This window comes from Leiobunum rupestre, chromosome 10, assembly GCF_980474605.1.
Source record: "Leiobunum rupestre chromosome 10, qqLeiRupe1.1.hap1, whole genome shotgun sequence".
In the NCBI taxonomy this organism is placed as follows: domain Eukaryota; kingdom Metazoa; phylum Arthropoda; class Arachnida; order Opiliones; family Sclerosomatidae; genus Leiobunum; species Leiobunum rupestre.
Window position 1 is genome coordinate 5,107,243 of NC_143393.1, and position 27,849 is coordinate 5,135,091.

Genomic DNA, 27,849 nt, shown 5'->3' on the forward strand with positions numbered 1-27,849 from the left:
ATCCACCGGAAACGCCAAATATCGTTTTTGACAACTTTTTTAATAATGATGTTACGCCCCTGAAACCTGCATTTTTGGATTCAAAAGGGTCGATTCATATTTAGAAAGTGCCATTGTTATCCGGCTACGTCGAACGGCTGCTAATATATGGCCTATTGAAAATTCGGGTATCATTCGGAAAATTCTAAAATGCTCGAGGCGACCGAGAAATAATATCTTATTGTTGAGGAAAAAACAACTTTCGTCGTTTCATTGCGGGTAACACAATAAGCATATATATATTGATTTAACAAGTTGTTGGAACGCTGTGGTTATATGCCGGATTAATAATTTTGATTAATTAGGCATTTTAGAATTTTCCGAATGATACCCGAATTTTCGATAGGCCATATCTTAGCAGCCGTTCGACGTAGCCGGATAACAATGACACTTTCTAAATATGAATCGACCCTTGTGAATCCTAAAATGCAGGTATCAGTAGCGTAACATCATTATTAAAAAAGTTGTCAAAAACGATATTTGGCGTTTCCGGCGGATATGGAAATGCTACACGTGAATCAAGACATAGGTATTAAAGATATTAGTAAAATGTTAAAAATAAAATTGGTTTCAACTTGCTATCATTCATAGTTTTTGAGATAATCGCAAATAAGAACCAAAATCCCAACGGCCGAAGACTTATTTAACAGTGTACTTGACCTGAACAATTGCTTGTCCCTTGATGTTAATTGCGTGACCCGAGAATGAGGACAAAATTAAAGAACTTTTTTCTAGAGTACCTATGTTAGGCAATTGAGCTTGTACAGTTTCTGGAACGAGTGTGTGCGCAGATCCTGTGTCCAGTTCGAAATTGAGGGGTACTTGGTTAACTAAACAGGATACGTTAATTGGTGACAGTGAAGTAGCGCAATTTCTTGCCATGCGCATTTGCGCATTGGGTGAGATGATGGATTCATTTACGTGAAAGATTTCGTACTCCGTCAGTGGTTCAACGCGTGATGATGATTGGCTTCCTTTTTCGCTCGTCTCGTCAGCTATATGATTAGCTTTCTGTCGGTTGCTACTGTTGCCAGTATAAGATCTACAGTTGGCATAATTTTCGTTACCAGGACTTCGACGTTGGTGTTGGTTTGTGCGAGTAGTTCTGTGGTCGACTCTGTGATTTACGTTGTTGTTGGCTATGGCTGTGCGGTTGACTGGTACGGCGTCCACCTCGACATGCTTTGCCGATGTGACCTATTTTATGACATACGTAACATTCTGCGTTACGAAAATGGCATTCCCATTCTGGATGTACTGTACTTAAACAACGTATACATTTATTATTATTATGATTTCGAACTGGCTGCGATTGAGACTTCGAGTGGTCACTATTAAATTTCGTTGGTAATTCGAAATCTTGTTTACTGATGCAGTCACTTCGGGCTTGTGACTTTTAATAACAGAGGCATCGCGCTCCACAGTTTCCATAGATTGAGCAAGAGTTATAGCTTTTCTAAGAGTGAGACCCGTTTCAGACAATAATATTTTTCGGACTTTGTCATTGTTAATGCCGAAAACAAGACGATCGCGTAAATACTCATCTAAGTTTGCACCAAAGTCACAAAATTCTGCTAATTTTCGAATGGATGACACGAAACTAGCCACGGATTCATCTGGTTTTTGATTTCTTTGGTAAAATTTACTTCGTTCTACCACCTCCGATGGGACAGGATAGAAATGTAACGTCAGTGCATCAATTAATTCCTCGTACGACTTCTCTGTAGGTTTGGCGGGTGATATAAGACTTCGAAGAATGGTATATGTTTTTGGTCCTAGTACTGTTAATAATACGGCCCTTTTCTTGGTTTTCACCTCGTTGTTCAATGGTACTACGGTAGCTGCATTTGCTTCGGTGACTGTTTTTTCCACAATGTCGTTGGCAATAAAATAAAATTCCAAACGTTCCGCATAAATTGTCCATTGTGTTGTTGATTCATCAAATTCGGGAAATTGTCCCACTGTGGCAGTCATGTTCGAGTTAGGCTATGATTCACTTTTCCCTCCGAGAAGAAAAAAAGTCAATATGGCCGGCTTCGTTGTCGTTCAAACTAAGGCGTTGTTTTACGAGGCGTGATAACTCGTTGATATCGAATAAACTCACATTTCCGTCGCCATTTTGTTAAGGTTGTTTACTTAACAATAAAACTTAATTGTAAATGAAATAAACATTTAATTAACTGTATTAATAAATCATGTTACAACAGGTAAATTTACAACATTACAACTCGTAACGAAGTCCCTGCGAGAAGTGCGCGTTTTTTATCTTTATCCCCGCTAGTCAAACACGGGTAAGAAATAAAACAATTGTAGTTATTACAAATTAATACTAAAAATAATATTTACAACTCACTGAGGGAGTTAAGCCTTAAGCGAAATACAAGCGAGAAGTTGAAACGTCCATTTTGTTTGTTTACATTGTACCCCACGAATATCGGAAATTTTCCATTTCAGTCGTTTGCTAACCTTTTTTGTTTTATGAAAACTTTGGGTACGAGAAAATAACACAGACTTCGCCATACACTTTCTCATCCCGGTAATAGAAAGTTTTTTTTAATTTAATTTATTGATGCTTGTTTAGTTACATATTTGTACATTAATAAATATCGCATCTTCCCATTGGCCATATGAGCAAATATTGCTCGTGCATGGCCGGGAAATATTAGAGTACAATTGACTTTTATTTGGAATATACATTATAAAGCCGTAAATTATAAATTAAGAAATAATTTTATGTATACATTCAAGAATTCATAACATTTTTTATATTATCGATCCCGAAATTAATCAACCATACATTCAACAAGGTTACAAAAGATTTTACAGTAGTACACTTTTTAATATTTTTATCTATTTTATTGTATAATTTTGGACCCAAAAAATTTATATGGTTTTGACCGAGGGTTTTTAACATTTTTTCACCAGTCACATTTTGGCTAGTTACACTTCTAGTATCATATCTTATGTTGGGGGGAGCAATAGTATCTTTTATCTTAAAGGTATGTGTCAAAATAATTTTTGCATATATTTGTCTTACACTAAATACTTTAAAATCTCGATATAGATTAATAGTTGGATAAAAATTATCTCTCTTCAGGCAAATTCTCAATATTTTTCTCTGTAATGTTTCTAATTTTTCGATAAAAGTACTATAAGTTACCCCCAACCTATAATTCCATAAGATAAAATTGAAAATACAATCGCAAAATATACACTTTTTAGCCATTTTATAGATAAAAAATTTCGCAATTCATACAATTTTGGCAGGCACATTCTCATTTTTTGTATCAGGCTATTAATATGACAGTCCCATTTTAGTTTTTCATCAATAGTTATACCTAAGTATTTGATTTTAGAAACTTTATCTATTTTTAGGCATTCTGAGGTACAGTTTGAGCAGTTTGCAGTGTTATGTATAGTCAAATGTAAGTCTGTCAGGGTGATATCTCTACTCGAAAAACATAAATATTTGGTTTTATCAACATTTAGAGTTAATAAGTTGTCATTAAGCATTTTATATACTTTTGATATACCCGTTTGTGCCTTTAAATATGTTTCTTGCCATGTATTAGCTATAAATAACAGAGTAGTGTCATCGGCAAAGGATATCACCCTACCATTAATGTCAATATTACAAATATCATTGATATACAGGGTGTCTCAATTTGCTCGATCAGGCCATTTTTCTCAAATGTATTTATGCTAGGGTTCTGAAATTTTCAGGGTTTATTTGTTAGGTATGGAAGGCTTTGGTTACTAAATTTTCTGAAAAATCGAACGATTTTGTGCCGTTTTGGAAAATTTATTTTTTCACCGGTAGGTGTCACGCAAAATGTTTCAATGGAAAAGTTGTAGGGCATAGTCGAAAGTGTAAAAATAATTTTGGTTCGGTTGAAAAAGACCTATATTTCACCGAGTTTGGAGGTCGGGGGAAAAACAAGTTATACTTGCAGGCAATAGCCTTTAACGTAAACAATCGTACATAATCACAACACACATGCACATTTATTTTAGGGAACTTATGCTTTCAGCTATGTAGTTAATAATCAGATCTGCAAAAAGTTATTGTTAAAGAAAATTATTACGTTCAACACCTAATTAGACAAAGTAGACAAAGACCGCGTCTTCCATCTCGACGTGGTTACGAGTAAGATCATCAAACAAAGATTTGTAGACCAAAAATTACGCATATTTTTCTTTTGTTGTTTTTTAACGTGAAATATCAATTGTCCGAGTAGTATTTAAAGCGTTTACATTTCAAAGTTAAAACATTATCTCAGCTCGGCCGATTGTTGTCCAGTATGCCTCTTTACACTCGAGATCAGCGCGCTCATATGCTAGAATTATTTTACGGAGAAGGTCGTCGTAATGCTACTGTAGTAAGTCAATTATTTAGACGAAGATTTCCCAATAGCAGACCAAGTCATACGACGGTTCTTAGAGTGGCCCGCGACTTCGACAACTGGGGTAATATCAATCCGAGGTTTCGTGGTCGTAGTCTCCAGGACATCGACATGGAAAACACCATACTTGCCTACTTCGTCGCCTATCCTCGAGCGAGCGTCAGGACTGCCAGCTTTGACTTAGGGTTGGATCGAAACTACGTTTGGAGAACACTCAAAAGACACCATTTTCATCCTTATCGAGCGACACTTCACCAAGGACTGCATGACGGTGATAGACAGCGCCGACTCGACTTCTGCAATTGGTTTTGCCTCAAGGCTAACGCACACCAGGATTTTCACGATCAACTACTGATGTCCGACGAATGTTCATTCGGAAGAGATGGGCCTTTCAACCGTCAAAACCAACATATGTGGGACTACGAGAATCCACACTGGGGATTTCCTCACCGCCACCAAGTGCAGTTTCGCTTAAATGTGTGGGCTGGTCTGTTAGGTGACAGAATTATTGGCCCGTTCCTCCTGCCAAATCGTCTGAACGGTCAAAACTACTTGGAGTTCCTTCAAAATGAAATATCCAACGTGTTGGACGACATTCCTCTGGCCGAGTACAGACGCATCTGGTTCCATCAAGATGGGGCGCCACCTCACCAATATCGTGACGTGGTTGTATATCTAAACGACGAGTTTCCTGGAAGATGCATCGGAAGAACTGGTCCTGTTCGTTGGCCTGCAAGATCCCCTGATCTAACACCACTCGCCTTTTTTCTTTGGGGATTCGTAAAGGACTACGTCTAAAAAACACCTGTGACGAGCGTTGAAGATTTACGACAAAGAATCATCGAAGCATGTCGCCGGGTGACTCCAGAAATGGTTCGGGGAGCATTTCGCAATATGCAACATCGTGCATATTTGTGCATTGCATCAGAAGGTGGCATTTTTGAAAACATTTTGTAGAAGTCATTAAAAAACATTTGTCACTTGGGCTAATTATTATTCGTTTATTTTTCGAAATCTTATAACTGAAATGCATGTTACCTACAATTCGTTAAAGGCTATTGCCTGCTAGTACAACTTGTTTTTTCCCCGACCTCCAAACTCGGTGAAAAATAGGTCTTTTTCAACCGAACCAAAATTATTTTTACACTTTCGACTATGCCCTACAACTTTTCTATTGAAACATTTTGCGTGACACCTAACGGTGAAAAAATAAATTTTCCAAAACGGCACAAAATCGTTCGATTTTTCTGAAAATTTAGTAACCAAAGCCTTCCATACCTAACAAATAAACCCTGAAAATTTCAGAACCCTAGCATAAATACATTTGAGAAAAATGGCCTGATCGAGCAAATTGAGACACCTTGTATACTAGGAATAACACAGGACCTATTACTGTACCTTGGGGGAGTCCATAAGTTAACAATTCAGTATCACTTAGGGTATTATTTATTTTTGTTAAAGTTTTTCGTCCTGATAAATAATTTTCAAACCATTTTAATGTTAGACCCCTGACTCCAGCTTTTTCTAATTTGACCAGTATTTTTGGGTGAGAAACAGTGTCGAAAGCTTTTTTTAAGTCTAAAAATATCGCTAACGCTTTTTTGTTTTTATCCACAGCTGAATATAATTCCTTAGTTATTTCGTATATTGCATCGTTTGATCCTATACTTGTTCTAAAACCATATTGATTTTGTGATAGGTAACTGAATTTTTCCAAAAAAGTTACTAATTGTTTTTTTAATTAATTTCTCAATTATTTTTGATATGTTACTTAACAAGGATATTGGTCGATAGTTTCCTACTTCCTTTTTATCACCTGTTTTATAAATAGGAATTATTATTACTGTTTTAAGTACTTCTGGAAAAATACCAGTCAATAATGAGATATTTATTATGTGAGTCAGGGGTATAGAAATATGTTGTTTAAGTAATTTAAGTGTTTTTACGTCAATATTATCATGTCCTTTTGATTTTAGATTTCTTAAATTATTTATAGTATTTTCTACGTCACTTGGTATAACTGGCTTCCAAAAAAAGCTTTTATCATTATTTATTAAATTTGACTGTTTATTACTACTATATTTTTTATCTTGAATGATCTTAGCCAAATTTGGGCCCACAGAAGAAAAGTATCTATTAAAATGATTTGCTATATCTTTAGCATTGTTTTTTACCGTAATCTTTTCATCATTTATTTTTATTTCCTCAATAGTGTCATAATGTTTCATTTTTTTGGTAGATTCATTTATCGCTTTCCAGACACTTTTTGGATCATTATTTTTATATTCAATTTTGTCTTTAAAATATTTATATTTCGTTGTTCTAAGCAAGGAATATAACTTATTACGGTATAATCTTAAGTAATTTCTAAGTTCTGAATTAAAAGGTTCTTTTTACCTCTCCGAGGGGACAAAGTCCCCTAGGAGGGGTTATACAACGACCGTGTCTGTCTGTGGGTGGGTCTGTGGGTGTGTCTGTCTGTCAGGACTGCGAACGCGTTCGCATTTTCGGTGCAAAGTGTAATCACTGCGTACGCAGTTTCTCAAAGGGTTGGCAAAACCACCGTGTGACGGTGAGCGTTAACGGATACATTTGCGGTTTGGTTTGGATGGTGTTTTTTCGCTCACCGTCGTGACGGTTTGGTGTATTACGGTTTTTGTAATGTTTATGCGTAGGTTGTGAGTGTTGAATTTGTTGTGTTTGTGTTCTGATGGATGTGCATGTTGAGTCTGTTGTGTTTATATGGGCGTTTTCTCTCCAACTTCTTCTTAATGACTTTGGGACGGACCGAGTGCTGAGTGTAATGCTACCTCTCAACGTCCAATGGCCGGGTTTCCACCAGTTGTACACGGTATTCGTCTTAGTATCAATTTGCGATCGCATCGGGCGGGATTTGAACCCGAGACCTCCTGATTGACAGGCGGACGTTCTACCACAGAACCACCGACACTTGTTACGCCTATTGAAAATTAGACCTTCAGCTTTATCGGAAGCGTATTTAATAGAGTACGAAATTTTGGTTTAATTGAAATAGAATTGAAATTGAAATTATTGCATCGAAGAAATTCTAATTTAGCGTTTCTCTATTGATTAAAAACAAATGCGCCACCCAAGTTTCGAACCCAGACCATTCGGCTTGGCAGTCGAGCGCTCTACCACAGAACCACCGATAGCTGCTTAGATTCACTGAAATTAAGACAGGCATCGTAAGCATAATAGGTAATAAAGTCTTTTTTTATTAATAAATTTATGAAGGCCTAATCTGGTATTTTTTAAAGGTTAAATCTTGTTTTAGCGCAGTCAGCCGAGATTAGAGGGTTAAAGGGTAGACCCTGTGGGTGGTCCACTTTCTTAACGACCTATATATAGTTCTGTTAATTCAAAGGAGATAATTTAACGTTAATTGCTTTAAGAGGTGGCGGTTAGTCAAGTGGCTCTCTGTGCTTTGTTGATGGTAAGGTTTTTGCTTCTTGTAAATACATTTGGTGTGGATATTTGGATATCTACGATTTCTAACGCAGTCAATGATTACTTGGGTGTGCGAGTCATTATATGATATTGGAAATTGGACGGCATTGGTCTTTTTCATGTGGTATGCGTCACAACGTCAACAGGAAGTGAACGAGTCGTCCACTACCAGATATCTACGGTATCTTCATCAAGGGCGAGTGTTGAAATAAAATGAGCGTTAAAGATGCGGCAAGTATTTCGTAAGCGAGTAATTCCAAAAAGCCTCTGTAGATATTTCTTTCATTAAAATTTGCTTCGTATTATATTTAACTGATAAACTTGTTCTGTAAAAGGGTTTAATTCAATTGTGCATTGTTATAGTACGTCTAACTTACTGTTGTAACTACTTAACTTATGATATTCTGAATAAATTAAAATTGGTCGTTTCGTCTCAATTATTTTAATTATAATTAAAATTTTATACCGGGCGGGATAGAAATGGGTTAATATTTTTAACAAATAACTCTAAATTGCGGAGATATATCTTTAAGGGTTATCTCGAGAAATTAATACCACTAGGGACAATTCTACCGAGGAGAGGTATATTTTGGCTTGCCAACTTGTTTAAGTTGCTTAGCTAAAACGACTCTTCTCCTTATTGAGTTTATTAAAGCAGGGGTAATCCAGGGTTTCAACTTCTGTTTTTTATGATTTTGTTTTATACAATATCTAGTGGTAGTTGCCTTTATGTATTTCTGTAGGGTCGTCACAAATTGATTCAGTGCTAGGTTACAGTCATTTTTATTTAATACATCAGTCCATGATTCGTTTCGAACGAGTGTTAGGAACGAGGGGTCGGACATTTGCCTGTTTTGTGTACGGGATTTTGGATTTTTTAAAAATCCAGGATTTTTTATTGTGGATTTGTCATACAAAGTCTATTGTAGCAAAATTCTTAGATTTTGGATTTGAGGATTTTTTTCCAAATTTTGTACGGGATTTGGCCAAATGTCCGACCCCTCGGTTAGGAACCTGACATTTTTTGGGGTGAAATAAGGGGTATTGTAGGGGATTCGAGCTGCTTATAATAAAGCAGACGTTAGTGTTATTTGTCCTTTTCGCCAAGCGGGCCGAGGGGAACCAGATGTAAGCGCCCTCTACTAACAAGGAGGCGCGTTGTAAATATTGGTTTTACTAATCACGCTACGGGAGGCATCCCGATGAAGGTTAAAGATAAGATAAAGATTAGATAAGCAAGGGATATAAAGAGAGTTCCCTGGGCAGTAGGAGGGCAGAGTTTTGGACGACAGAGTCAAAGAAGTCAGAGTAAACAGAGGACTAGGGCAGTGGGCCCAAGTCGAAGTTGGAGAAACGCGAGAAGTGTGTGCGGAGTCGGGTCCCTCAAGAAAGGACTGTATAGTGCGGTATTAGGAATACAAAGATTGTGTTCTCGAAAGTAATTGTGCGCGGAAGGACAAGAAGGCCAGCCAGAAGTGGGCGGTAATTGTATCAAAACTTTCTGTTACTTTTTTTGCATTATTTTGTATTAGTGTTTTAAGTGGAGCTGCTTATATCAGGCCCTCATTATATGACTATTTTTGCGACGCCCTTGAACTCTTAATCTTGACCCCGTAGATTCAGATATTTGAAACCTCTAGCCGCATGGTAGCAGAGAGTGTAAAGATTATGAGAGGCGTCTCTCTTTCAAAAAAGCGTACTAACTTTTTTTTTCCAAAACTGTCCACTACTACCGTAAGAGCGATGGCGCCACCAGTGGCGCCGTTCTCACAGCGCGCGCGTTTCGATGTTAGGTTTAAAAGACGCAAAAACTTTCCCGATTTTTAATACTAGTTTTACAAGGTTTTTAAATAGTTTATTATGCCTGGGGTATATTGTTCCGTTTTAAATTGTAAAACATCAAAAATAAGAAATCCTCGTTTATCTTTTTTTAAGTTTCCAAAGGAAAAAGACCGGTAAATTCGCATTTTCATTAGATAGGCTTATTTGTATATTAACTTAATATAAATTTTAGTTCCATTTTGTGGCTGAAAAATGTAAATAATGATGGGCTTACAAATAAAACTACGGAATATTTACACGTTAACCATCGAATTTGCGCGAATCATTTCATTGATGACAGTTTTATGAATACTAGAACTAAAAACAGGCTCACACTATCCGCTGTTCCAACAATTTTCATTCTTAATGACTGTACACCATTGGAAATTTCAGAAAATGGTAATTCAAAAGACTTTGTATCCCTGATAGCTATTAGATTTTAATTGATAAAACATTACAATGCCTACAGTGAATCAAAATGGAAAAAGAACTTTGGATTTAAACCTGGATTTTACAGAGACAGCTAAACGGCGTAAACGCGTACAACTAGATCACAGTTATAGCTTTAGCAATCCAAACGAAATAAGCGATCCAACAAAAACAATCCATCCAAACAACACCTGCGTAATAAATAACCACAATGAATATGGTATGATAAATATTATTTTTTAAATTTAGGGCATTTAATTAAGGGCTTTTCAAATTATTTACAGCACATCTAGATGTAGGAGCCGAAGTTTCAGTGAAGCAAAGCAATGATCAGGCTGTCCAAGTAAAAGGATTGAAAACAAAAAGAGAGTCAAGACTTATTAGAAAAACCAATAAGCAACATGCCAAAATTCAAAGAATGAAGAAACAGATAAGAAGCTTAAAAGAAAAACTGGCAGACAGTGAAAAGATTTGTGATGTTAGCAATGCTACAAGGTTCTTAACTGGTTTTTCGAAAGAACTCTTCGATTCAGAGTTGAAACTTCGACAAAGAAATAAAAAGGGAAGGAGGTATTCCACAATGCTTAAGAAATGGTCACTTTCTCTATTCTACCATAGTCCCCAAGCATATAGGATGTGGCAAGCTGTGTTATGTCTTCCAACGAAAAGAACCTTGGAGAAATGGCTTGGTCGCATGAAAATTGCACCTGGTTTTGATCATAAAACACTCGAAGCCTTGAAGATGAAATTCCAGAATAAGAAACTAAGTGATAAAGTGGTTTTAATTTCTTTTGATGAAATGAGCTTAAAAGAAAAACTCACCCTTGACCAATGCAATGATATTATTGAAGGCTTTGTTGATTATGGGCCACATGGAAGAACCAAGCAGTACGCAAATCAGGCCCTTGTCTTCATGGCTAAAGGCCTAAAACTAAAATGGAAACAACCAATTGGTTACTTCCTCACCAAGGATGCTTGCTCTGGGCAGACTTTGGAACTGCTCCTTAAAGAATGCATAAAACACCTTGAAAATATTGGCCTAATTGTCAAAGCCGTAGTTTGCGACCAAGGAACAGGCAACCAAAATCTATTTAAAAATCTCGGAATAACAACGGAAAAGCCTTACATTGAAATTGATGGCAAGAAAATATATTTCTTCTTTGATCCGCCTCATCTCTTAAAAAGTGTTAGAAACAATTTCAAGAAATATCCAATTATGGTAGAAGGCAACATAGTTTATTGGAAGGACCTAGAAATGTTTTTTGAGTTAGACCAAAAAATTGGAAAGTTCCGCGGTGCTCACAAGTTAAAATCCAAACATGTCAAGTTACCGGCATTTTCCAACATGAAAGTTAGCTTAGCAGCCCAAGTTTTCAGCCGAAGTGTTTCCAACTGTATCCAAACAGCGTGTTCATTGGGATTAGGAGACCTGACATTAAATAGCACATTCACAGCAGAGTTCCTTCTCCACATGAATGATCTTTTTGATTTATTCAACAGTAGGACCCTTAATAATGAAACGCTGTGTAAGAGAGGAATGAGGGATTCGTCAATTCACGTACAAATGTTGAATGATAAATTGGAATGGTTTAGCACATGGAAGCCTCAAAACTGCAGATATAGAACCCTACCTTGTATTGAAGGATGGAAAATTTCAATTCAAGCCTTGCTACTCCTCTGGGAAGATCTAAAGGAGAAGTTTGGTTTCAAGTTTTTATTAACGGGCAGGATTAGCCAAGATTTTGTAGAGAATTTTTTTGGATCTATAAGACAGAAAGGAGGCAACCGTGATCATCCCAATCCACAACAATTTCGAGCGGCATACAGGGCTGCCTCTGTGAATAATCTCTTGAAACCACCGGATTCTAATTGCATTGATGATTTGGATGAGTTCATTTTAAACATTGACACTTTTAAAACTGCAGCTCCAGGACCGGATGAAGATTTCTCCAATTTTGAAAATCTTTTAGTCTTGCAAAGCCAGGGGCGATGTTCCGATGAAGACTTAGAAATTTGTAATTCTATTGGAAGTCCAAACCTGCTAAAACAAAATGTTCTTAGTTACATTTCCGGATATCTAATTCACCGCTGCTACTCAAACCATCAATGCTCTTCTTGCATAAGTCAACTCAAAAAAGACAATCCAATTGTTGACCCAACAAATCTGCTCTCTTACTTTAAAGCGTTCAAAACATCAAAGAATTCTTCTATCAGCAGCCTCATCGTACCAACTGATAATTTCTTCAAATTTGTAACGGAGACAAATGAAGTATTTGACACCAGTTTTAAGCTTTTATCGCACATGACAAATATTAAAGGACGTTTGGAGAGATTCATCACCCGAAGAATTGACAAGAAATGGTTTAAAGTTACCGAAGATTCTCCATGTGCAACTGCATACCAAAACATGATATCTTTTTTCATAGAATTCTGCATACATAGTTCCCTTAAAAAACAAGATCTCGACCATGAATACATGAAAACCCAGAAAAGATTAGATAGGAAACTGTTAAAAATACAACATTAATCTCATTTTACCTACTTCAATGTTTCCTCGTATTTTTTAATTTATTCCGCTCTAATTTGTATTAATTACATCATATTTTTAATTTATTGTGTTGTTAAGCCTCGGCCATTTCATAAAATTTACAATGAATTTCCTTGGTTAATCAAACAAATTAATTATTTTAGTATTAAAATATTATAAATAGTCCGCTTTCTTGTACTTACGTTTCTTTATTTTCATGGAATTGAATTTTATTAATTTTAAATTAGCATAATTCAACTATGTTCAACAGCCATGACTGATGAAAAATATTTTCCGGATGTTTACAAAATTGAAATTTCTTTGAGTAGCGCCATCGTGTGGCGGGTAGTATCGGAACCTCTCCTACGGGCGCGCGCTCTCAAAATCTTGTACGAAATTTTAACGTTACGGGAATGGGAAGAGACGCCTCTCATAATCTTTACACTCTCTGATGGTAGGTTCCCCCAACCATATTATCCAAGATAAATCGGCATTTCTATCCATAATTTAGTAAGTAGTCTTCCGGTCCGAAATCTGTGTCTCCCAGTACCAGATCCCTTAATTTCTGTAATATAAAATCTGAGTCACCCAGTACCAGATCCCTTAATTTATTATATTCGCAAAGCTGTGTCTTCCAGACCCAGTCCTCCCATAACGTTAGTTTAACCCTTGGTCCCTCTGGAATAGTAAGCTAGCACAACCGTATTGTTTATTGATAAGTGTATTGTATTAGGTTAAGTTGAACTCTGAGTTATAATAAAACTCCATTATCGTTACATTGGCTGTATTCCTCAATTCACTTACACTTGGTACCAAAACGACAACTCGGGCAATTCGAGCCTCAAATAAATGTGATGTACACGACGCCAAAGAAAGCCTAAAAATTCTCTTTGCATTTATTGGCGTGGGATGCTCTATTAAAGCCTTAAACTTAAAATCCCCTCGTTCGTAATTGTACCCGATTTCGGCCACGAAAACTGAAGCGTCGTTATACGAGGTTTATTAATGCATAATAGTCGGGAATATTTTTTATCATTGAGCTTTCTTGAATAGTCTTATTTTCATTGTTTGGAATAGCGATAAAAGTTAAATAGTGATCTGTAATATTTGTTTCCATGACATAAGAATTCATACACTCGTTATTGTTTGTTTTAATAAATATGTGGTCAATACAAGTTTTAGATTCTATTCGTGTTATATTATTAATACAGGAATTTAGGCTGTTTTCGTGTAATATTGATAAATATTCTGCAGAGTTTTTGTCATTATAATTTAAAATATCTATATTTAAGTCTCCGATCCAAATAATTTTCCCAACTCGTGTTATCTCCAATAAGTTATCATTTAGGCCATTTATAAAATCAGTTACATTGTTGCTTGGAGACCTATAGCATGCAATAATTCTATACATAGCATTATTTGGTAATTGAACATCAATTACTTTTGACGTTGCACCTATTACATCAATATTATTTTCGGTAAACATAATGCCTTTTTTTATATATATTAAAATTCCGTCATTTTTATTCTGAAATTTATTAGAGCAAACTGAATTATATCCATTTATATCAAATAGATTTTTATCAATAATCGTAAATGTTTCAGTTAAAACAATGATATCAAAACAATAATCAAGCGAATCCAAAAATACAACAAATTATTCATAATTTTTTGTAGACTACGTATATTCTGATGGCATATTTTGTAGGCATTATTATCGGAAATTTCAATTTGAAAATCAGAGATAAGTGGGTGCGTCTACCGATAAGGGGGCACCTGCGGGCGGGGGAAACGGGCCCCTATAGGGGCCCCCATTTTGCGGCAATATTCGGCAGGTCAAAAGGTTAGGTCAAAAGGTTAGCTGTTTTACGAGGTTGATTTACGATGTTAGGTCAATAGGTTATCTGCCCCTATGGACACGATGCAAACAGCCGTTAAATAAGAGTGAAACAGGCCCCTGTAGGGGCCCCATTTTGCGTACATTTTCGGCGGGGTCCAAAGGTTAGGTCAAAAGGTTAGATTATTTACGATGTTATAACCCATAAAACCCAGGTGCTAACCCATTATAGGTCAATAGGTTATCTCCCCCTATGGTGGTGACACGATGTTATGCAAACAGCCGGCCCGTCATAGTTAATAGCTGGAGGCACCCCATTTTAGGTCAAAAGGTTAGCTGATTTACGATGTTATAACCCATAAAACCCAGGTGTTAACCCATTTTAGGTCAATAGGTTATCTGCCCCTATGGTGGTGACACGATGTTATGCAAACAGCCGGCCCGTCATAGTTAATAGCTGGAGGCACCCCATTTTAGGTCAAAAGGTTAGCTGATTTACGAGGTTGATTTACGATGTTATAACCCATAAAACCCAGGTGCTAACCCATTATAGGTCAATAGGTTATCTGACCCTATGGCGGTGACACGATGTTATGCAAACAGACGATCCGTCATAGTTAATTTCGGGCACAATTCGAGTTGGTTTTCGCCGACAAACACTTTCGGGCCCCTAAGCGTACCGTAAAATAGCGGGCGGTCATCGGTAAAAGTGTTTTGGGAAAAAAAGAGAAGAGTGTATACAAATTATAAGTTTTATTAAGATATTTTTCGAGTACAGGCTGTATAATACGATTTACATTGAAAATACGTCTTTGGAAATGTATTTTATTTATATCATGGTAATTACGTCGATCTTCGTAGGGTATATACCAAAGTTCACTCAAAGGGTTGAATCGAACCATCTGAAATTAGCGTTTTTACGAGCATTTTCATTAAATGTTCTACCTCGAGGCGTTTGATGGTAAGAGTTACGTTGTCGCCGTATCCCTCGGGGGTGGTTGTGGTTCCGCCGGAGATGTATTTTTCGGATGGCGGGATATCTTGGCCATCCAAAGCGGCGGGTGACGGACAGTTGGGATAAAATTTGTCGTGTTCCGTTTGGGGTACGTCGCCGGATTCCCAACTGCCTAACTGTCCGTGGCAGAGGTAGCATTCGACTATGCCGTCCGAGTCTACGGCGAAAAGTCCTGCGTGGGCCAAGTCTTCCTTGTTCACGTGTACGTTGTCCCATTGCTTGAACGTTTCTAGCCGACCGGTTACGGTGGTGAGATCCTCGTGACTAGCCATCCCGATTCTCTTTGAGCTACGGAATAATATTTCTGGGTCTAAACCCCAAAATGACGTAATCTATAAAAATGACATAATTTAAAAATGACTCACTAAAGATGACGTAATCTACACCATGAAACGTAAAGATTACGTAGATGCGTTGCGGTTTTCATAAGCCAGCCGCTATGGGAAAGAGGAAGATGTCTCCGCTTAGGCTACCAAAGAAATGCGGGATATGCTCGGAAATATACCGGTCCGTGAGAGGTTTCAAACAACATTTAATGACACATTTATCTTGTAATACAATGAAAGAAGATTCGGATCTGGCGTGTGATTGTGATGCGAGTGAATCGCTCCATTACACAGAGGCCGAGGAAATGTCAGATGATAAAATTATCGATTATCTTAACGAACTTATTGGGACATGTAAAAAGCGCGGTGCCACAATGGAATCAACCGAACCAACTACATCTAACCTGCCAGCCGAATTAAAAATGCCGACTGAAAAGGAAATGGCTGCTCTGATTTATTTTCAAGAATATTGTAAAACTAATCAAATTCATAATATTAAAACCGCTGTAAAGAAAATGTGAATAAACGTTTTTATATTGAATACATTGTTATTTTTAAAGGTGACCGTATAAAATAATTTTTACATTGATAAATTGACACTTAATATTTTTAAAATACGTTTATAATATTTTTCTACCGTGGGCGAATGAATGGACACAATGAACTATTAATTACGTAATCTAAAAAAAATGACGCGAGCAATGAGAAATAACGAGTCGGATTTATAAGATAATAAAAAATATTTATTTTATAAGATGATATATTACAAAAATTATTTTTCTTTTACGAGTCAAAAAAATATTATAGTGTGATACAAAAAAAAATTAAAATGGACATCGTAATTGACTGTCTATTTCAGCGAGGTTCTGGGTAATCCATTCGGCGAAAAGTAGACTTCGTTCCAAAGAACACGGTTGTCGGGTGTTTAGAGTGTGATGTCGGAATAGCCAATTCACTGGTGGGGGGGGAAGTCAAAGTCTACAAAGGCCATTCTCGCCATGCCACCGACACGATACTGAGGGTTTAGTTAGGAATAAAAACGGGGTATAGTCGCGCGACGGGAATTTATACTCTGTTTATGATGACGTAACAGGTTGTTAAATTTTCTAGTGGCCATTATATCATTGTTGACGTCTCTTCGTGAAAAACCCTTAAAGAAGCTTTGGTGACTTCTACGTTTTGATCGGTGACGTATATAAATCACGCAATAATGTCCGCAAATGACGCTCGTTGTCGATTGAAGTCGCCGCTTGGTGGGCGTGATTTTTCTCGAATTTTGTTTTAAAAAAAGTTTAATGGCTGGCAAAATGGGCCGTAGCGCCAAAGAGTCAAAATACCAAGCCCGTTTTAATTTATCAAGGTAAATCGCGACCCAATGGCTGCCGGGTTCATCGTGGGGGTCCAGATTTACAACCAGTGACGCTGGAAAACTATTAATCTTATCGGGTAGACAATCCGAAGCGAATACGCCCATAAAATTGCGCGTACGTCTCAAAATGTTTAAAATCTCGGATCCGCGCATAATTACACGTTTTCAATAGAAACGTTACGATCTTTGTCTACGCTAAAGCTGGCTTGAAATTCGGCGAAAACTACGCAGCTTAACGTTTGCGGGACTGGTTTAGCGAACGAAAGCTCCAAACGCATCTGTCCCTGTCTGGAGGGGTTCCAATAATGACTCTCACCCGCGCTATGGTCGTTTGAAATGTCGAAGACGTAAAAAGCGTAGCCCCCGGCATAATCTCCCCGGGAAATATCGATCCCGGTGTTTCTATAATGAATTCCGCTACCCGTGAATAAAGTATGATAGGCTTGAATATATTGTCCCGCGTCGTAGTTTGGCGTAATAGGTTTCGAATCCACACCGTCAGAATCCACGTAAAGAGCTAAACTCGATAAATCTTGATGTTCGAAAGCGTACGGGTTTTTTGCCAGGGTTCCATTGTAGGCTTCGTGATCCACCAGCGCGACAATCAAGCGAACCGGGAGGGTACCCAAATATACGTTGGGAATAACTGTGTTTCGGATATTCGAGTTGATGGTGAATATTTTTGTTTCGGTGCGTGTAAAAGCGTACTTTGCTGCTGCTCGTGACAAGGCGTTTTCGTGAGCGATAAGTATTTTGGGTGCAATTTGTATTCGACGTACCAACAAGCTCGCGTCCGTAATGATAATTTTATAGTCAACCCCGGGCTTCGGCGTACCCATTAACGCAAAACTCGCTTTACTTCGCGATAGTTTAATACGTAAATCTACGCCATTAATTAAATATTTTTCGACATTGAGCGCGTCAAGAAACAGCGGACCAATTAAATCTATTTCTTTCGACTGATCCGTGAATCCTTTCCGCTGTTTAAAACCCTCGTTGGCAGTGACCGAATTCATTTCGCCGGGGGTATCCTTGTACCACAGCGCGCCTGTTAAATGGGACGCTTTGGCACCCTTGTCAAAATTTAACAAAGTTTCAATGTACGCCCGATAAGCGTACGAACAAGCTGACGGAGACAGTAAGGTTCCGTTAAGGTAAACTTCCGCGTGATTAAATAGCGTGTGCAAAAAATTGTTACACCCCCCTACAACATCCGACGGTAATAAACTTTTGCCCGCGTCATCGGCGACGATTTTAGCTTTAACAAGTAGGTACGTAAGCGGTAAATCAATATACTCGTGCCCGCTTCCAGGAATATTAAACTCGATGGTATCGCCTCGCAGCGACGAGATGGGTTTGAAGGTGGTCCATTTTCCTCCCTCAATTGACGTTTGGATAGGCGCGGATTGAAAAATATCAAGTTCACTTTTTAACGCTTCGCAATGACCCATAATTTTAGGAGAAAATATCAACGACCTTTCTAGCTCGTTTCCTGCCTACTAATGATTTTTTTCCACCGCGTTTTGGTCTTTTCTTAATTGTTTTAGTTTTGCGTTTACGTTTCCCAGTCCCGTATTGTTGTTTGAGATCATCGTACTTTTCTGTGAGGCGCCGTTTGGTAGCTTCACGTATGGATGACCCCGTCGAGACATCAGCCAAAACTTGTTTTCCCGTGGAGAGGGCTTGGCCCCCCAAAAATTTCGCCCCCCGTAAAAGAAACGGTTTCGCTAGCTTGTACAAGCCGGAGAAGAAACTCCCAAACCCGCTTCCGAATTGCCCGTGCCCCCGCTGATACGGCGATCCCACGTATACGTCGGGAATAGCGCCACCCGCCTGAGTGGCATAATATTGAGCGTACGGGCACGCTACGCAGCGTCTTTTTTCAAGAACGTGTCTTAAGGGCATCTTGGACGCAAATGAAGTTTTACTGTTAGATTGCCAAACTCAAAAGGAGCTGGTTTCCCATAAACATCGCGTAGATCTATTTGGATAGTATCAAAGTATTTCTTCTCAATGGGCACGTAATGCGGCGAAATGTATGTTTTCTCGATATGAGTACCAAATCGGGCTGATTCGTCAACCGCTATTATTCTTAACAATTTGACGAGCGACGAGCCCACCACTTGATCAGCGACGATATCGGAATAAACGAAGATTTGGGGCGGAATGTGGAAATTTAAGCGAGCCGGGTTCTCGCTTCTGCCCGCGATAGTTTTAGTTCTTTCAAATCCTAGCGTGTTGCTCAGTCCGTCACTCATAAATACGCCATAGGGGGTAATATTTTTTCCAACCAGCGCCACGTGTCCGTTCAGCGGATCGTGGGTAAGACACACATTAGCGGCGGTGCATAGCGCGGTGTCGTTTACTACTTTAAGTAAATGGTCTATACTCAAGTAATGCCCCGGAGGGATTTCTCGCATCGTCCCGACCATTTTAGGGTCAGACTGTCCCCCATGTTGGGCGGGATTAACGCGGAAATAGACGTAATTGTCATAGGGCAACACGTTGTAAAACGAAAAGGGATACAATATTTCCACCAACGCAACTTCCCACCCCCCCTTTAATTCGATAGGTTCGGGTAATTTTATCGTGAAACAGGCTACCGTATTATTCGGAAATATCTCGAGATTTGAATTACTGGGTATCGTTAGGTAAAAGGCTTCGGACATCTTTAGCAGAAACCCAAGAATTGAATGTAGCCGGATACCCTAACCAAGAAACGAAATATTCGACTTTACCCTTTGAGCGTCGCTTCTTTAATACTTTGTCAATTGTATATTCTTCCGGTTTTATAACTCGTTGAATTTCTTTGAAATAAAAATATCCCGTGATGGGTTCGTCAGCCAAATCAACGAGCTTAAATTGAAGAGGTCTTTTAGTATTCTTGAAAATAACTTTAAATATTTCGGCGCTCCAATTTTGATCGCTGTATCCTTTTAAAAACGGTCTGGCAGTTCGGGTAATCCTTACGTAATCGCCGACTTTGATACGGCATTTTCGGGGCTTGAGGGCGGCTGGCTGAGACTGCCCTGGTTTGTAAATATTTCTATAAACTTGAAGAATATTTTTGTCGTTTACATCGAAGGGAGCCATTTTAATTGTCGTATGATAACTGGCGTTATACGAATGAATTAAATTGGGCAGCTCGTCGAGATAGCGTCGCGTGTTTTTATGAGTAAAAAAACGATACATGCGCTGTTTCAGGGTCCTATTAAAACGCTCTACCATCGCGGCTTTAACATCGCTATTTTCGGAATGGTAATGTCTAATGCCCTCCTCTTTTAGGAGTTTTAAAACAGTCGAATTAACGTACTCCAACCCACGGTCGAACTGTATAGCGCGGGGCTTGCCCCGCTCTTTAAAAATTATTTTCAGGGCGCGGGCAACCTCAGCGCCGGTCTTACGTTTTAGGGGGACGGCAAATGCCACTCTCGAAAAGCAATCTATACAAGTAAGAATAAATGTGTATCCGGAATTGTCACTCGCTAAAGAGCGCATATCTGCCAAATCAGTCTGATAGAGGTCTAGTCTGTTTCCTACACGAATCCTTCGTCTTTGGAATTTTCGAATAACTGGTCTATGTAACGTATAGGCGTCGTGAGTTTGCAAAAACGTTTCAACATTCTCCCGAGATATTCCGAGCTCTTTGACAGAATCGTATAATTTTTCAACACCCCCGTAGCTAGCTGGATTACGAGAATCGAAATATATTTTTTCGAGTCTAGCCGTTACGTTTATCGGTAACTCTCCCATTTCAAAATTTTGGCACTCGGCGTTTTTTTTTTACGTAAACGGTTCTTAATAGTAGGCGACCAAAGTTTCGGTGACTGTCGAGGTGTCGCGAAAGAATTAGGCCCGACCGCTGACGGCAAAGTTTTCTTTCGTTTGGAGGAGGCGAGCGAAAGATGGGGGCCCGGGGGGGGGCGGAAGCTGTTACGAACGAAGTAGACGGTAATGGGGTGGTGGTGGGGAAGGCTTGAGGGGTGATTTTCCGTAGTTTACCCACCAGGTTATTAAATTTTGACCAACTCTGGGGTCTCGGCGCGTGGGGACTTATTAGATAATATACTAAATCAACAATATCAGAATCCGTTTGTATTTCACCGTCTAATAAAATCTGCCCCTGGCTGTCCCACCGCAGTCGACCGCTGTCCGAAATCAAATGATTAAATATAGCTCGGGCGCTCGCTCTGTATCCTAGCGGGAACAGATTGACTAATGTATCGAAACTGGGCGTATCGTTATTTTCAATCGGTTTATTTCGAGCGTGCTTTTTTAATAGCATCTCTTCGTATATCTTCCACTTGGTCCTGTCATCGAGCGCTTCGCTTTTTAAAATATCAGCCATTTCCGTGTCAATATCCGGTTTGAGTTGTTGATGGGGTGGCGTAATCGGCGCTAAAGTCATCTTTTTCGAGTACCTTAACATTTTTTATGTTCAACCTGTTAGGGCTCCCACGAGCGACGACACAATAGGCAGAAGAAACGAGAAAAATCCGGCACCTTTTTGATTTAATAATATTCGTTTTTTAGTTTGCCAGCCCAATTTTTTCTGGGCAATTTTGCGTAACGTTTTACGGTGTATTTTTAATCGTAGTTTTTGCCGCGTGGTTAGACGTATATTCCCGATAAGAGTATTATACACGCAATCAGATATTGCTTCGATCAACTCTTTATTGGCGTTAATTAAAATATTACGTCTCTTAACGCCCTTTAATTTGCCGATCGATTCGAGCAGATGTTTTTGCGACCTGACTCGTCGAGACATTGTACATCGAATGAATTCGACTCGCTGGGGGGGTGTGTGGTAACTAACCACCCCTCGGAAAAGTATTATTTCGGAATGTATACCGAGACTTGCTCGCCTGGGAAAATATTAGTTCTGATCCGATGTGAGTCGGGGCAATCTTTCTGAAGGTCGATCAATACGTAAGAGTTTGGTTCCTTAGTCGCGTCAGAAATCGCTTCGATAACAAAGTTGGAATTATCAGGGGCCATTTGGCGCGCCAAGCAATTAATCTGTGTTTTGTCCCGTACATTTTTCGTTAAAAGTATGTAGTGCGCATTGAGGGAAATTTCGCGACACCCGCGACCCTGATGAAATAAATTTTGACTTATGTAGATAAAGCTAACATTACGATGATGCGAGACTTTGGTGAACAACTGGGCAACTTCTCCTTTTTGACCCGCCCCCATTAAATCGTCTAAAACGGCCAGTATCCGTTTCGAGCCGTCAAATAAGTCAGGATCGGGTAAACCCTTATGAAATATAACGTTATATTTTTTAAGTTTATCGTATCCTGGCTGATCCTCGCCGTAAAACCAGTGGATTTCTTCAATTTGAGGTTCAAACATTTGTTTTAAATGTTTAATCAGTTTTTCTACGAAATATGTCTTACCACTTTGGCTAGGCCCGCAAAGTATGATGTTACAACTGTGATAAAAAGGGTACATTATCACCGCGTAGCTGAAACCAGAATGAAATAAAATGGACATTTTGTTTTTATATATAATATTTTTTATTTTTAACAATAACAAAACACGTTTTCCCGTGACACACCCCCCTACCACGTGGAAAGCGGCCGGCGCGCTAGAGACACACCCCCCTCGTGACCACCGACGCGCGCGGATAGCGGATCGAGAGAGAGAACGCGCGCGCGCCTCTCTCTCTCTCTCGAACGCCGAGACGGCGACCCGCGGAGACCGGCGCCTCTCGACCCGCGGAGACCGGCGCCTCTCGACCCGCGGCTCGCCCGCATAAGAGCGAAGGTTTTTTTTAAGCGCGTATTTTATATCCGAATGGAACTGTTCGGTAATTCGATAAAACCCGAACTTTATCCATTACGGGCCGATACGCTTTTTCCAAGTCGACGCTAACGAGCGTATGATCCGGAAGTCGACGGATTTGTTTGGGCAGAGGCACGGCAAACGCCGCCGGTATTTCAGTTTCTTCGTCAGTCACTCCTAGCATAGTTTTTAAATTTTCGCCGTTAATGATATGCTGATTACCGACATTAATTCGAAATCCTTTCACTTTCGTAACGTTAAATTTTTCGCCCGTATCCGGATTTTTCACCCAAAACGAGTAATTTTTTGGCCCGCCATACGCGGCTTCGTAAATAAACGAATTCTTTCCATAACCGGATAACTCGCTGACCATATCGCCCAAATAATGGCCCGTAGTTATAAGGGGTTGTTTCGAGACGTACTGGAGGGCGTCAGTGTCCAAATATAACGCGTTCTCTCCGACTATTTCAAGATATTTTAATAAAACTAATCTCGCTTGACAGGTTGTATAAGCGGCAATCACGCAATTTGTATGTTTTAGAGGGATTTCCGCTTCCTTGATGGGGGCTGATTTCACTAGAAGAGTCGTATCGTTGACTGTCAAAACCGATTTTACGTTGATTTCCGGATTTGATAGCAGTTCAAAGAACACTTTGGGTTCGCGAACGATTTCAGTTTTGGTCACAATGGATCGCTGACCGAGTTTTCTGGAAAAAAAAAGTTTTAATATCTATCACGCTACCTAATATGATTTATAACCCCAATTGGGGGGGGGGGGGGTAATAAAATCCATACAGACCCCCACATGGAATTCAGCATTAATTTCGAGATGGCTCGAAGACCTTCGTTTTTGGAGACTTTGGTAGGGTCCAATTTGACCCCTTCATGACGTTCGAAAGCCGCAATGTATTCAGCCTGGGCTTCGGGGGTCTGACAATCTGACGGCCAGCCGCTCGCCTCCACCTTGGTTTTTAGGAAACAGTCAACGTAATCTCGAAAAATCCCTCCACTGTCCGTTGCAGGATCGTATTGCGTCACCGTGTATGACCAGGCCTCAATTTTTTTTGTAATTTTGTATCCGCGATTTACCGCCCATCTTAATTCGTCGATTACCCAAACGCCTTTAAGCATTCTTTCGTCGTCAGAATGCTCGCAGTCACCCTGATACCGTAAATCGGCACACGTCCGGCATAGGGTAAACGTTAACTTTTTGTTAACGGTCCGATACGGAAGAATAGGATGGAATAAATTGGTTGGCGGGAGCACGTTACATAACAATAATCCCTCAAAATCGTCAATGGCTGGAATATCGCTACCGAGCAGAATTGTCGGATGACCAACGGGGACTTTGCCACTATAAAAAGGAAAACACACTTAAATATTTGTTTTCGTTATATATATATATTTTTCGATATAATACCGTTTGTTTATAAAAGGGTACAGGCTGCAAATGTCCACGTAGAATATTTTATCGTCGGTCCCTTCAACGTTACAGTACGTTCGTAAGGCTGATACTCTGCCCCCGAAAAAAGCGGCTCGCGGGTCTAAACGTTCAGTTAAAGTTTCCGAAAAATTAGAATTTTTTAAAAATTCATTTATGGCTGGATTTTGTTGTTTTTCCAAAATCCAATCGCACCCCCATTGTTGAATGACGGTATAACCCATTTCTTTAAGTTTATTGGTTGTCCGCATCGTGTTGGAAAATCGTGTATTAAGGGTATCGCTCGCGTTAGCGTATAATGGCTGGTTCCTATTTACAGAGTCCCCGAAGCAAGTCCTACAACCGTGATACCTTTAATGAAAAAAAACCTGTTTATATTTTGTCTCTTCGAACTTTTTAAAATAATACTTACCAACAGCCCTGATATTGTAGAGCGTTTTTCTCACCGATTAGACCATCAATTTTAATTTTTCCAGCACGCGGTTCTCGACCATTCAGCGTTGATACGATGGTAACATTCCGGACATGCGCTTCCCAAGCCAGCCATTCTAAAACCTCGGTGGATTGAGGCTCGGATAACCGATACAAATTAGCCGGTATTATGCCAATCGTTTCTGGCTCCAAAAATTTTTTCCTTAGCACGTAACTACACACTGACGCGATAGTCACGCCCACGCTAAACGGATTAACTTCGCACAAGTCTTGAAATAGTTTCATAAACTTTAAACAACCCTTAGCTAATATGTGGGTATCTCTAGAACAATAGAGTTTTAACGTTTCGAGGTAATTAAATCCCGAACTCTTTTCGGATTCGAGAGCGTACCATTTGTTAAAACTTTCGCGGTCTTTCGCCGTGAAATATTGGGCCCCGTAAGCTTCCAAGGGGGGCAGCGAGTTCTCCGAGACGTTGTTTGTTTGTTCGGGTTTGTAAATGTCAAAATTATTATCAACTACGTTGAATAGAAAATGAGGGAAAAAATCTTTCGTATATTCGCGACCCAGCTCGAACGTATCCGCGAATTTCGACAGAGGAATGGGTATATAATTATACGAATCCGATAGAGTTAAATTGTGTAGTTTCAGTTGCAAGATGCGAGTTCCATTTATTATCGGATCGGGCTCAAACGAGTCGGCACTCTCCATTATAACTTGTAATAGGAGTTGCGTATCATAATTACTCGCATTATGTCCCAGCGCGGTCACTCTTCTTATCCGAGCCAGTGTTCTTAAATATTCGAAAAAGTTTCGCGCGGAATCTGACCCCAGAAATTGTCTTTGGCGAACGCCGCAAAATTTACAGGCTACGTCGGGGGTATCAACACACGCGACACAATAAGTTTCCGACACGCATAAAATGGGTTGATGAATATAACAGTTTTTCTTATCGGGGTGCCGTTTGGTTTGGACCGTTTCAAAATCGTAAAATATCCACATTTGCGTAGGCTGACCGTTGGAATCGAAACGGGGTAACGGGTGTCGCGGGTCTTTTATTACTTGGATGTAACATTGATGTCCCGAGGGGGAAAACTTACGACAAACGGTACAATACTGTTCGGTACAAGAATGCAGCTGGCCGTCGCGTTTAGTCAAATCGATTAGAATCGAACATTCCGTGCAATGAAATAAATTTTGACATAATGATAATTTATCGCCTGTTAATTTTATTTTATGATGAGCGTAGCAATCGACACCCGTAAACTTACGTAAACAGTCGGGACATTTTATTATATCTCCGGTACATTTTATGGCCCTGCAACACGCGAAACAATAGTCTGAACACGCGTGGGTGCTATCTTGTCTGTACCCCTCGAGACACTTTGAACAAAATTTTGCTTTCCCGAATAAGGGAGCCAGCTTTTTAACTAGATTGAAATGCGCCCCCTCGTTTAAAAGTACAATACGTTTTCTGTCCATACCTCCCCTTACTCTAGAATCGTACACCAAGGTCGGCCAGCTGTTTTTAATTTGATAGATTAAAATATCGTATTCTTTGAGATACGTTCTAAATTTTCTAATCGACTCGGGCGACGCGCATTCTTTATTCGGTCGGACACCCGATTTGGAGCATAGGAGGAGCGCCTCGGCTCGCTGGGCCACATTGTTTTCTTTGGTATGCGACAAAGTTTCATAGACCGTTTTTAGTCTTTTGTTTTCGGGTTCATTCTGATATTTACACAGTGCCACACCGACGCAAAGAGCCCTAGCGAGACAGATTGAGTCGCTGTTCGCAATACGGACAATTGCTCGTCTATTTCTAGAAAACAGGGCAAAGGTCTCTAGTCGTTTCCGTTTCGTACAGCCACCGCCTTGGGGGAGACGGACAATGGAAAAAGTTAAATTAACGGGTGCCAGGAAAAACGCTTCTTCCTCATCTGAATATATAGATTCGGATACCTCGTCGAGAAGGGCCTCGATATCAATTTGGTCACGTCTCCTAAATGAAATGGTTATATCGGGATGCGCCGCACCCAGCGCCGAACTACGGATTACTAGTTGTACCATGTCAGCGGGGTTTACATCGCGTAATACCCGTTCAGTGACCCTGGCAAGCCCTTCCGCTATATTATTAGATATTTCAGCTTCCAATTCAATTCCCGTCATATTGAAGTTCGGGAACTGTTTTTCATTCTGACCCAAAATTACGCAATTCGGGTCCTCAAAATCAATATACCCTACAATTGGGAAATCTCCCTCCGCCTCCCCGTAACCGCTTTGGTTAAGTAGTTCGTTGAAATAGTCGTCCACCATTTCGGCGGATTCACGCGGTTCAGCATCATCGACCGTGACAATTTCAGGGGCGTCTATAAAAAATAAATATATATTTTAATTTCTTAGATATTTTTCGGTACGAGAAAAAAAACTTACTCTTCAGGTAGTCCAACACAGGTTCGTCATATTCGGCACCCAACATAGCATCCCACTCGAGTTCGAGTAATTCTTTTTCCCGCTTATTATATCTAGCTTCAATAATTTCGCCTAACCGAGGCGGTAATGCTTGATTAAATAATCGGAGTTCGGCTACCGTTTGGCACGCTTCTGGAACGTGGGGGATAGCTTGAAAAGTTTCAAAAATTTCAATAACCGTCAAAATTAATTTAAAACTCAGACGGCTAAAGATTGCGGGTAACTTATTTGGTGCAAACCCCGGCTCTAAATTTAAAAATAAACATATTCCGTAATAAAATTGCAGTAGTTGCGGTACGGACCAGGGTCTATTTACCTCCAAATCGTCTAGAAACCAACATAAGCTTTCGCTATCCATTTTTCTAGGCGATAAGAAAACGACTTCCAACTTGAGAATTCCGCTGATTAGTGAAGTTTCTTTGACCGATAGGGCTCTATTTATACGTATCTTTTGAGGCTGTATAAAAATAATATCACGTCGTT

The 27,849-nt window shown here is 39.4% G+C and overlaps 2 protein-coding genes across 2 annotated transcripts; both read right to left on the reverse strand.

Moving 5' to 3' along the window:
- Positions 1 to 678: 678 nt before the first annotated feature.
- On the reverse strand, positions 679 to 2,013 carry LOC149923397 (uncharacterized). Its single transcript, XM_090161616.1, has 3 exons — positions 1,343 to 2,013; positions 1,107 to 1,301; positions 679 to 1,063 (listed from the first exon to the last, which is right to left on the reverse strand). Exons 1-3 carry the CDS (start codon positions 2,011 to 2,013, stop codon positions 679 to 681), a joined length of 1,251 nt encoding a protein of 416 aa, XP_090017742.1.
- Positions 2,014 to 22,787: 20,774 nt separating this feature from the next.
- Positions 22,788 to 27,493, reverse strand: LOC149923398 (uncharacterized). Its single transcript, XM_090161617.1, has 6 exons — positions 27,328 to 27,493; positions 26,637 to 27,263; positions 24,875 to 25,163; positions 24,442 to 24,813; positions 23,821 to 24,375; positions 22,788 to 23,728 (listed from the first exon to the last, which is right to left on the reverse strand). The coding sequence occupies exons 1-6, from the start codon at positions 27,371 to 27,373 to the stop codon at positions 23,011 to 23,013; spliced, it is 2,607 nt and encodes an 868-aa protein (XP_090017743.1). The 5' UTR covers positions 27,374 to 27,493; the 3' UTR covers positions 22,788 to 23,010.
- Positions 27,494 to 27,849: the final 356 nt, after the last annotated feature.